Here is a 12953-nt window from a genome sequence, read left to right as displayed (position 1 = left end):
GATTATTTGCAAAATAATAAAGTTTATGAGTTTGAACATGAAATATGTTGTCTTTGTAGCATATTCAACTGAATATGGCTTGAAAAGGATTTGCAAATCATTGTATTCTGTTTATATTTACATCTAACACAATTTCACAACTCATATGGAAACAGGGTTTGTATTATTATTATTATGATTATTATTTGAAATGGAATTATTGAGAAGAAAAATCAAAGTGACTTTCTGTCCGACCAACAGTCTTGACGTTGTCACGGCAACAGCTGTTTGTTTTCCTCTTAACCTCTTCTGGTTCTCCAATAAATAACCTTTGCTCTCAACATGCCTGCAGAGAAAAGAACAACATTTGGGAAGAATGGAAAGTTTGCAGTTAATGTCCACGTCAATCAATCAATCAATCAATCAATCAATCAATCAAAGTTAATATGTATAGCCCTAAATCAGGAGTGTCTCAAAGGGCTGCACAAGCCACAAGCACATCAGGTCCCACATCAGGCACATGTTCCTCTGCTCACAACAACTAAAGTTCATCCTTGCTCCCTGCTTGGAGGAATTCCTAACATGACTCGCTCCGATCTCCGTTGTTGCTCAGCCAATGGCTGCAGGCGACCTCTGACCTTTGCTCAAGCTGCCAAGTGACGGACAGAAAGTCTCACCTGATTGGCAAAAAGAAACTTTGTAAAACAGTTACTTAGCACAGGTTTAAAGGGGAACTGCACTTGTTTATTTGACCTATCATTCACAATCCATATGTTTTAATCCATTCTAACTCGTAAATAAACATTAGCGAGAGTCAGCTAACAATGGAGCCAATTACAGTTGTCTTATTCCGCCTTTAAAGCGGTAAAAACACATTTAAAAAAACATCATTGTTTTATATGCACACTGTAAGTACATATGTCATGTAGTAACATTCATGATAACATGTAATATATACATGATGTAAGTATATATGTCATGTAGTAACATTCATAATAACATGTAATATATACATGATGTAAGTATATATGTAGTATCTAGTAACATTCATGATAACATGTAATATATACATGATGTAAGTATATATGTAGTATCTAGTAACATTCATGATAACATGTAATATATACATGATGTAAGTATATATGTCATGTAGTAACATTCATAATAACATGTAATATATACATGATGTAAGTATATATGTAGTATCTAGTAACATTCATGATAACATGTAATATATACATGATGTAAGTATATATGTAGTATCTAGTAACATTCATGATAACATGTAATATATACATGATGTAAGTATATATGTCATGTAGTAACATTCATGATAACATGTAATATATACATGATGTAAGTATATATGTAGTATCTAGTAACATTCATAATGACATGTAATATATACATGATGTAAGTATATATGTAGTATCTAGTAACATTCATAATAACATGTAATATATACATGATGTAAGTATATATGTAGTATCTAGTAACATTCATGATAACATGTAATATATACATGATGTAAGTATATATGTCATGTAGTAACATTCATAATAACATGTAATATATACATGATGTAAGTATATATGTCATGTAGTAACATTCATAATAACATGTAATATATACATGATGTAAGTATATATGTAGTATCTAGTAACATTCATGATAACATGTAATATATACATGATGTAAGTATATATGTAGTATCTAGTAACATTCATGATAACATGTAATATATACATGATGTAAGTATATATGTCATGTAGTAACATTCATGATAACATGTAATATATACATGATGTAAGTATATATGTCATGTAGTAACATTCATGATAACATGTAATATATACATGATGTAAGTATATATGTAGTATCTAGTAACATTCATGATAACATGTAATATATACATGATGTAAGTATATATGTAGTATCTAGTAACATTCATAATAACATGTAATATATACATGATGTAAGTATATATGTCATGTAGTAACATTCATAATAACATGTAATATATACATGATGTAAGTATATATGTCATGTAGTAACATTCATAATAACATGTAATATATACATGATGTAAGTATACATGTCATGTAGTAACATTCATGATAACATGTAATATATACATGATGTAAGTATATATGTAGTATCTGGTAACATTCATAATAACATGTAATATATACATGATGTAAGTATATATGTCATGTAGTAACATTCATGATAACATGTAATATATACATGATGTAAGTATATATGTAGTATCTAGTAACATTCATAATGACATGTAATATATACATGATGTAAGTATATATGTAGTATCTAGTAACATTCATAATAACATGTAATATATACATGATGTAAGTATATATGTAGTATCTAGTAACATTCATGATAACATGTAATATATACATGATGTAAGTATATATGTCATGTAGTAACATTCATAATAACATGTAATATATACATGATGTAAGTATATATGTCATGTAGTAACATTCATAATAACATGTAATATATACATGATGTAAGTATATATGTAGTATCTAGTAACATTCATGATAACATGTAATATATACATGATGTAAGTATATATGTAGTATCTAGTAACATTCATGATAACATGTAATATATACATGATGTAAGTATATATGTCATGTAGTAACATTCATGATAACATGTAATATATACATGATGTAAGTATATATGTCATGTAGTAACATTCATGATAACATGTAATATATACATGATGTAAGTATATATGTAGTATCTAGTAACATTCATGATAACATGTAATATATACATGATGTAAGTATATATGTAGTATCTAGTAACATTCATAATAACATGTAATATATACATGATGTAAGTATATATGTCATGTAGTAACATTCATAATAACATGTAATATATACATGATGTAAGTATATATGTCATGTAGTAACATTCATAATAACATGTAATATATACATGATGTAAGTATATATGTCATGTAGTAACATTCATAATAACATGTAATATATACATGATGTAAGTATATATGTCATGTAGTAACATTCATAATAACATGTAATATATACATGATGTAAGTATACATGTCATGTAGTAACATTCATGATAACATGTAATATATACATGATGTAAGTATATATGTAGTATCTGGTAACATTCATAATAACATGTAATATATACATGATGTAAGTATATATGTCATGTAGTAACATTCATAATAACATGTAATATATACATGATGTAAGTATATATGTAGTATCTAGTAACATTCATAATAACATGTAATATATACATGATGTTAGTATATATGTAGTATCTAGTAACATTCATAATAACATGTAATATATACATGATGTAAGTATATATGTCATGTAGTAACATTCATAATAACATGTAATATATACATGATGTAAGTATATATGTCATGTAGTAACATTCATGATAACATGTAATATATACATGATGTAAGTATATATGTCATGTAGTAACATTCACGATAACATGTAATATATACATGATGTAAGTATATATGTAGTATCTAGTAACATTCATAATAACATGTAATGTATACATGATGTAAGTATATATGTAGTATCTAGTAACATTCATAATAACATGTAAAATATACATGATGTAAGTATATATGTCATGTAGTAACATTCATAATAACATGTAATATATACATGATGTAAGTATATATGTAGTATCTAGTAACATTCATAATAACATGTAAGTATGTATGCCGTGTATTAACATTCATAATAACATGTAATATACACATGATGTAAGTATATATGTCGTGTAGTAACATTCACAATAACGTGATATTTACATATTTTGATCATTTTAAGTATTCATTTCACAGACGCATCACAAGGTTTACTTTCATGTCAGACTTGATGAGGGACAACAAAGACTATTTTAGGACAAATGATGATCAGAAACTTATAATTTTGAGGCTGAACATAATGAGGATGATCTACAAGTTTTAGAAGTAGCAGTATTGCTCTGTGACAAACAAGATATACAACATAACAAAACAATCACTTAGCGTACAATGTCTGCTCTCACTAAAGATGTACTTGAACAATGTATCATCCTCACAAAGAGTTAGAAAAAAGTAATTCTGGCCATCTCGGGGTCTAAGTTGGATGTTAAAGTTGACCAACGTGTGGGTTATGTCCACAACCGCCTAGCATCCAGGTGAGAGACATGATTTATCATCTACAATCAACTTTCACCAACTCAGCAGCACAAACTAGTTAGCGCTCTGTGATCACGGTGTTGCTAAAAGTAGTTCCTCTACGTTAGCGCTTGTAGCAAACAAATGGCTACTTGTTGGTGAATGTCCAGGAGTCACGACATGTCCACCAGTATTGTTGACATCTGGAGGCTTTCCAAGTGTTGCTAGCTAGCAAGCAGCTGCTTCTTACAAATTACAATCACGTCCAATAAAGTCAAAGTATGGATTGTGAATGATGGAGAAAATATGAATTTGTAGAAAGTCTTTGGTGAACCTTTGCTCTCGCCAGCTTCTCTTTTTGTTTGATTGCTCTTTCAGAGATTCTTCATGTTCCAATAAATCATTTGTTGACTTTCAGCTGCTCTTAGACCAGCTAGGCTGAGCGCACATGAAGTGAGTCTTCTCCCTGCTGCCTCACATACAACATGGCTGCCTCACTTGCCTGTGTCTTGCCTTCCTCCCCCTGCTACTTGACCCTGTGTCGTCATGGTTACTGCTGACTTCCTGCCCCTGTGTCCTCATGGTAACTGCTGACTTCCTGCCCCTGTGTCGTCATGGTTACTGCTGACTTCCTGCCCCTGTGTCCTCATGGTTACTGCTGACTTCCTGCCCCTGTGTCGTCATGGTTACTGCTGACTTCCTGCCCCTGTGTCCTCATGGTAACTGCTGACTTCCTGCCCCTGTGTCGTCATGGTTACTGCTGACTTCCTGCCCCTGTGTCCTCATGGTAACTGCTGACTTCCTGCCCCTGTGTCGTCATGGTTACTGCTGACTTCCTGCCCCTGTGTCGTCATGGTAACTGCTGACTTCCTGCCCCTGTGTCGTCATGGTTACTGCTGACTTCCTGCCCCTGTGTCGTCATGGTTACTGCTGACTTCCTGCCACTGTGTCGTCATGGTTACTGATGTCTTCCTGCCCCTGTGTCCTCATGGTTACTGCTGACTTCCTGTCCCTGTGTCGTCATGGTAACTGCTGACTTCCTGCCCCTGTGTCGTCATGGTAACTGCTGACTTCCTGCCCCTGTGTCCTCATGGTAACTGCTGACTTCCTGCCCCTGTGTCGTCATGGTTACTGCTGACTTCCTGCCCCTGTGTCGTCATGGTTACTGCTGACTTCCTGCCCCTGTGTCGTCATGGTTACTGCTGACATCCTGCCCCTGTGTCATCATGGTTACTGCTGACTTCCTGCCCCTGTGTCGTCATGGTTACTGCTGACTTCCTGCCCCTGTGTCGTCATGGTAACTGCTGACTTCCTGCCCCTGTGTCGTCATGGTTACTGCTGACTTCCTGCCCCTGTGTCCTCATGGTAACTGCTGACTTCCTGCCCCTGTGTCGTCATGGTTACTGCTGACTTCCTGCCCCTGTGTCGTCATGGTAACTGCTGACTTCCTGCCCCTGTGTCGTCATGGTAACTGCTGACTTCCTGCCCCTGTGTCCTCATGGTTACTGCTGACTTCCTGCCCCTGTGTCGTCATGGTAACTGCTGACTTCCTGCCCCTGTGTCGTCATGGTTACTGCTGACTTCCTGCCCCTGTGTCGTCATGGTTACTGCTGACTTGCTTAATGCTGTTTGGGATGTAACAGACAGAAGGTTGGGCAGGTGTGTGATAGTGCATGCTCAGCATGGCTTCTCATGCATCCTAAACACCATTCTAGTCTCAGGACACTCAATCTAGTCTAGTCCCAGGACACTCAATCTAGTCTAGTCCAAGGCTTCTAGTCTCAGGACACTCAATCTAGTCTAGTCCCAGGACACTCAATCTAGTCTAGTCCCAGGACACTCAACCTAGTCTAGTCCGAGGCTTCTAGTCTCAGGACACTCAATCCATCACAACTCAAGCGGTGCTCTTTGAAGACCAAGTAGACTTCATCACTTCATGCTCAGAAACTTGGACTGTTACCTTCTAGTCTTGGACTTAGATCGGTCCGATCTAGCCTCTGACCTAAATTGGTCAGTCTAGTCTTTCACCTGGATTGGTCAGTTCTAGCCTTGGACCTAGTTTGGTCAGCTCTAGTCTTGGATTTATTTCAGTCAGTACGAGTCTTAGTCTTAGATGGGTCAGTTTTAGTCTTGGACTTAGGTTGATCGCATCTAGTCTTAGACTTAGATTGGTCACATCTAGTCTTAGACTGAGATGGGTCAGTTCTAGTCTCAGACTTAGATAGGTCACATCTAGTTTTAGGCCTAGATCATTTAGCACTAGTCTTAGACTTAGATTGGTCACATCTAGTCTTAGTCTTAGATTGATTACTTATAGTTTTAGACTTAGATGGTTCACTACTAGTCTTAAACTTAGATTGGTCACATCTAGTCTTAGATTTACATGGGTCAGTTCTAGTCTTGGACTTAGGTCCGTCAGTTCTCGTCTTAGACTTAGATTGGTCAGTTCTTGTCTTAGTCTTTCGATCAGTTGTTTCTAGGCTTGGACTTAGATTGATCAAATACTAGTTTTGGACTTAGATTGGTCAGCTATTTCCTTGGACTTAGATTGGTCAGTTTTAGTCTTGGATGTAGATTGGTCAGTTCTAGTCTTGGACTTAAAATTGGTCACATACTATTCTTGGACTGACTGAGATGGTCAGTTTTTGTCTTGGATTAAGATCGGTCAGTTCTAGTCTTAGGATTAGGTTGGTCAGTTCTAGTATTGAACTTAGATTGGTCAGTTCTAGTTTTAGACTTAGATTGGTCAGTTCTAATATTGGATTTAGATTGGTCCGTTCTAGATTTAGATGGGTCAGTTCTACTCTTGGACTTAAATCGGTCAGTTCTAATATTGGACTTAGATTGATCAGTTATTGTTTTAGACTTAGATTGGTCATTTCTCATCTTGGACTTAGTTTGGTCAGTCCTGGCACAATTCCAATACCCCTTCCCCGCCCTTGTTTTTGCCCTCTAATCAATCTTAATATAAAAAACTAAGATTGGTCAGAGGTAGTCTTAGTTAGATTGGTCAGATCTCATTTTAGCTATAGATTAGTCTGTTCTAGTCTTAGGTAGATTGGTCAGATGCCTAGTGGTCAGAGTGTCCGTCATGAGATGGGTAGGTTGTGAGTTCAAACCCCGGTCGAGTCATACCAAAGACTATAAACACGGGAGCCATGACCTCCCTGCCTGGCACTCAGCATCAAAGGTTGGAATTGGGGGTTAAATCACCAAAAAATATTCCCGAACCCGGCCACCGCTGCTGCTCACTGCTCCCCTCACCTCCCAGGGGGTGGAACAAGGGGATGGGTCAAATGCAGAGGACAGATTTTTACCACACCTCGTGTGAGTGTGACTAGCATTGGTACTTTAACTTTCTTTTTTTTTTTTTACATGTCGTCTCATATAGATTGGTCTTTTCTAGTCTTAGTTAGATTGGTCAGATCTAGTCTCGCATTTTTATTAGTCTGTTCCGGCCTTAGATTGGTCAGTGCTTGTCTTGGAATAAGATTGGTCAGTGCTTGTCTTGGAATAAGATTGATCAGTTCTAGTCTTGGACTTAGTTCGGTCAATTCTAGTCTTGGACTTAGATTGGTCTGTTCTAGTGTTAGACTTAGATTGGTCAGTTCTACTCTTGGACTTAGATTGGTCAGTCCTGGCTCAATTCCAATACCCCTTCCCCTCCCTTTTTTGTTCTCTGATCAATCTTAATCTATAAAACTAAGATTGGTCAGTGCTAGTCTTAGTTAGATTGGTCAGATCTGGTCTTCAATTTAGATTGGTCTGTTTTAGCCTTAGATTTAGATTAGTCCACATCCTGTCTTAGTTAGATTGGTCAGACATAGTCTTAGATTTTGATTGGTCTGTTGTAGTCTTAGGTAGATTGGTCAGATGTAGTCTCATATTTAGATTGGTCTGATCCAGTCTTGATTTAGATGGGTCTGTTCCGGCCTTAGACTTAGATTAGTCTAGTCTTCCAACCAATTGAGTTTTTTTTAGATCGGTCGGATCTGGTCTTCGATTTAGATTGGTCTGTTCTAGTCTGAGTTCGATTGGTCACCTCTAGTCTTAGGCTTGGACTACGTCAGTCTAGGTGCCCAGGATTGAATGGCCTGAGAACAAAAGGACTTGGCTGAATGAGAACATCCCGAGTCACCAAGGTGTCTTCTCCTTGCAGGGCTCTCAGTGAACAATGCGGTGAGGGATACAAGTGCAATGGACACTCTCCCGCTCAATGGTAACTTTAACAACAGCTACTCACTCCGCAGCGCGGACTTTGACGCCAGTGTCCAGGTGGTCGACTGCGGACTGAGTTTGGACGACGCGGCCTTCGAGAAAATGATCATCTCTGAGCTGGTGCACAACAACCTGCGTGCCTGCAACAAAAGCCACCAACAGCAACCCCCCAGTTTGCACCACCAGCACCCGCAGTACCACACTCGCCACCATAAGGCGGAGCGGGCTCCGCCCACGGTGACGGTGGTCGGCAGCAGCGAAGACGACGCCATGGTGGCCGACGCGTCGTCTTTGGTGCAGATGGGCGAGGCGGTGGGCCTGGAGCTGCACCACCAACACCAGCTGGAGGCGCCGCTCATCCCCCAGCGGACTCACTCGCTTCTGTACGCCCCCGAGAAGAAGGTGAGGACCGGCGGGGGAGTGCAGACCTTGGCGGGCCCGCCGACTCCTGACAACCGCGACCTGGATAGTCTGCAGTCTCCAAACCGAGACTCCTTGTACACGAGTATGCCTAACCTGAGGGACTCGCCTTCTCCCGAGAGCGGTCCGGAAGCGCCGGAGGACTTGTCTCCATCCAAGGGGAGCGAGAACGAGGACGTTTACTACAAGAGCATGCCTAACTTGGGCTCCGGCCACCAGCTGCAGGCCTACTACCAAATAGGCCCAGAGACCAGCGAGGGCTACATTATTCCCGTCCCGGAAGGTGACGTGCGGGAAGGACAGATGCAACTCGTCACGAGCCTTTAAATGTCTCGCAACGCGTCACTGAAAGCATTTATAGCCGTGACCCCCGCGGGGGCGTGTCTTGTCACCGGACACGCCTCCTTCATCCCGAACTTCCTCTTTTCAACAGTGTACAGTTTCAACTTTTAGAGACAAGCCGATTATGTATTTAAATGTGCTGCTGCTGTCAAAGATGTACGGCACCGGGACAGAAGCCTGTGAAAAGCATTTAAAAAAGTTGTACATACACACATGACCCGTACATACATACATACATACAGACAGATGTACTTACGAACAGATATACATGCTTACATACAAACAGTCGTACATACATACAGACATATGCACGCATGTACATAAATATATACATACATACACACATACATACATACATACACACATACATATACACATACATATATACATACATACATACATTCATACACACATACATATACACATACATACATACATACATACATACATATATACATACATACATACATACATACATACATATATACATACATACATATATACATACACACATACACACATACATATATACATACAAACATACATACATACATACACACATACACACATACACCACGCCGTGTTTTCTATGGTGGACACGCAGACTGGGACACAACCTGGTCCTGGTTCTCGTCCTAGTCCGAGTCCACCTTCTTGCCCGTCTTGTTTGGATTGCTAGCAAGCCAGCCTGGCCTTATATTTTCTCAACTGTACATGGAATTGTAGTCCAAAATAACGGCTGGAAATATATATTTTGTTGTATTGCTAGCGTAAAATACAAATTCTTGGTTCTGAAAAAAAAAGAGAAAAGGAAGAGCGAGAGACAATTGTGTCCAAGTTGTGAATGTGAAAAGAAAGAAGTCCCCACTCGTCTTTATATTCACCAAGATGTTTCTAACATGACTTTACTCACACTTTACACCCGACAATGGAGGTTTTCTATCTCAATCATTTCCTTCATCGTCTGCCGGGGTTTGACAAGTTAATTTATTGAAATCTTTCCAAAAGAAAATGGATGGATGGATGTTGCTATTTTCCAGCACTGTACTGTAGCTCCGGGTTTCTCTCCTCTCCTGAAGACTGATGTAAAGTTCAACACTTGTTTGACCAGTACAAATAAATGTCAGATGTTTTGTCAACATCCATGGTGGTTTTTCACACATCCTTTGCCTTGTTTTGCTACGACAATTTTAGCCCTCAGCGCTCGGAAAGCGAGTGAATTGCTTTCTGATTGATTTGCTTTTTGTGTGCTTTCTTTAATGGTCGCACGCTCTCCAAGAGCACTTGAGAGGAGATGTCCATGAGAAACTCAGGTAGGAACATTGCAATGTAAATGTCTGCTTGGAACACCAATAAACCTTCCAATGACTCCTTGACATCTTCTATCACACACACTTTCAAGAAGGAAGAAGCAAGCTGGATTGTATGAGTGTGTGTGAGTGGGAACATGTCCAAGGTGCTAAAACCTGGTCAATGGTCCACTTTGCTGCGCCTGGAGATGTACTGTACATCACATCAAATATACAGGTGGAGCGAGCCAGGTCAATGATAAATGGCTTGTACTTGTACAGCACTTTTCTACCTTCAAGGTACTCAAAGCGCTTTGACACCACATTCACACACTGATGGAGGGAGCTGCCATGCAAGGCACTAACCAGCACCCATCAGGAGCAAGGGTGAAGTGTCTTGCTCAGGACACAACAGACGTGACAAAGTTGGTACTAGGTGGGGATTGAACCAGGGACCCTCGGGTTGCTCACAGCCACTCTTCCACGGCACCACGCTGACCCAGGTAGGACTTTATTGTCATTGCTCAAGTACAACAAAGCTTTGTGTTCAGCACAACCGCCTTCAAGATGAGACAAACAAACAAACTGAGTACAGGAACACTGAGGGGGGGCCTCTGTGAAAGATGGGAAAAGGTCAACGCTGGGGGAGGGTGAGTAAAAAAATACAATCCAGACCGGGCTCCTAAGGGGGCCCAGTCTGGAGTGGGGAAAAAAAACTCCATGGAAAAGCCCATATACATATTACAACGTACATCTCCAGACTTGCAACATAGGGGGGAAGTAGGGTATACGGTGGCAGGCTGCAGCTCTTCAGGCGCTGCCCAGCCGTCCATCACACCTGAGGGATTCGCGTCAAGGGCGTTGGATGGGGGGTAATATAAATATTATCCAAGGTGTGTCCGAGTAAGACACAGAGTTGCTGTAATTGTCACTTCCTGGCCGTGTCACGCCTCAGCTAATGCTGATTGATGTGCGGATGAGATCAAGATGTTAGCGTCGGCCATTGAAGTAAGCGTCTCAGGCCTTTGTGAAATATATATGATCAAAGATACGGCTGTCGATATCAGCGTGTAGTAATGATCGGACACAACCTAAAGGCCTCATGCCAGTTTGGAAGGAGAGACAGTTTAATGTTTGACGGCGAGGGGCACTTTTCGCCGACAGACTCCGCCCACTACAAATAGCTATGAACAGGTCCTGCTGGCGGGAATCTTCAGATTGTTTGCTTGGTGCTGTGATAAACTGAAGGCGTCATCATTTGCGTGTCTTAATGACATTAAACAATGGATGTCTGCTAACTTTTTGCAACTCAACGCTAAGGAAACGGAAATGCTGATTATCGGCCCTGCTAGACACCGACATCTGTTTATTTATTTCAATCAACCAATCAATCCATTTGCCAGCTCAGTGGTGAGCAATGAGCGTGATACTTGGACTGGCGTGACTGGGACCTAAACCTGAGTGCTGGATCCTTATTGGACTTCTGTGCTAGTCATGGACTTGTGATAACAAACACCACGTCCAAGCACAAGGATGCTCATAGGTGTACCTGCAACCAGAGCAAGACTATGGAACCCCCTGCCGGCGCCCCATACAGGACCCCATGCAAGGTAGCCAAGAAGGCCATACTCTCAACTCTTCTTTGGTGAGTACGCACAAACAACCGCCAGAGTCTCCGCCCTGCAACCTTTTAACCCTAAGGTGAAAGGAGGGGACCCTCTTGTCCACATGGGGGAACTCCAACCTACAGGCACTCAGCCGGGGGCCGTTTGTGGCCCACAGCTCATTTCTAATGGCTCATACCAGAAATATTATACGAAAGAAAATCAATTAAAAAAAAGTGGAATAAAATATCTCCGGGTTGGAGAGGAGACCCTGCCCCAAGTGGAGGAGTTCAAGTACCTCAGAGTCTTGTTCACCAGTGGGGTGTAAGTGTGGATGGTGAGGTCGACAGGCAGATCGGTGCGGCGTCTTCAGTAATGCGGACGCTATATGGATCTGTTGTGGTGAAGAAGGAGCTGAGCTGGAAGGCAAAGCTCTCAATTTACCGGTCCATCTACGTTCCCATCCTCACCTATGGTCATGAGCTTTGGGTTATGACCGAAAGGACAAGATCACGGGTACAAGCGGCCCAAGTGAGTTTGGGTCTCTCCCTTAGAGATAGGGTGAGAAGCTCTGCCATCCGGGAGGAACTCAAAGTAAAGCCGCTGCTCCTCCACATGGAGAGGAGCCAGATCAGGTGGTTCGGGCATCTGGTCAGGATGCCACCCGAACGCCTCCCTAGGGAGGTGTTTAGGGCACGTCCAACCGGTAGGAGGCCACGGGGAAGACCCAGGACACGTTGGGAAGACTATGTCTCCCGGCTGGCCTGGGAACGCCTCGGGATCCCCCGGGAGGAGCCGGACCAGGTGGCTGGGGAGAGGGAAGTCTGGGCTTCCCTGCTTAGGCTGCTGCCCCCGCGGCCCCACCTCGGATAGGTGGAAGAAGATGGATGGAATAAAAGA

The 12953-nt window shown here is 40.8% G+C and overlaps 1 protein-coding gene across 13 annotated transcripts in view; it reads left to right on the top strand.

The window, feature by feature from the left end:
• Positions 1-10299, top strand: part of adgrl2a (adhesion G protein-coupled receptor L2a) — a 185435-nt gene extending 175136 nt beyond the window's left edge. For 6 of the 13 annotated variants that reach the window (XM_061883989.1, XM_061883987.1, XM_061883988.1 and 3 more), the window contains one exon: positions 8340-10299. In XM_061883989.1, coding sequence (XP_061739973.1) covers positions 8340-9145 — 806 coding nt within the window. In that variant the 3' untranslated portion in view covers positions 9146-10299. Of the gene's footprint in view, positions 1-4598; positions 4634-8339 lie in introns of all 13 variants that reach the window. The other 7 variants (XM_061883997.1, XM_061883995.1, XM_061883996.1 and 4 more) reach the window with 5 other exon arrangements.
• Positions 10300-12953: the final 2654 nt, after the last annotated feature.

This window comes from Nerophis ophidion, linkage group LG22, assembly GCF_033978795.1.
Source record: "Nerophis ophidion isolate RoL-2023_Sa linkage group LG22, RoL_Noph_v1.0, whole genome shotgun sequence".
NCBI classification, from domain to species: Eukaryota; Metazoa; Chordata; class Actinopteri; order Syngnathiformes; family Syngnathidae; genus Nerophis; species Nerophis ophidion.
This window is presented reverse-complemented; position numbering and strand designations above follow the sequence as displayed.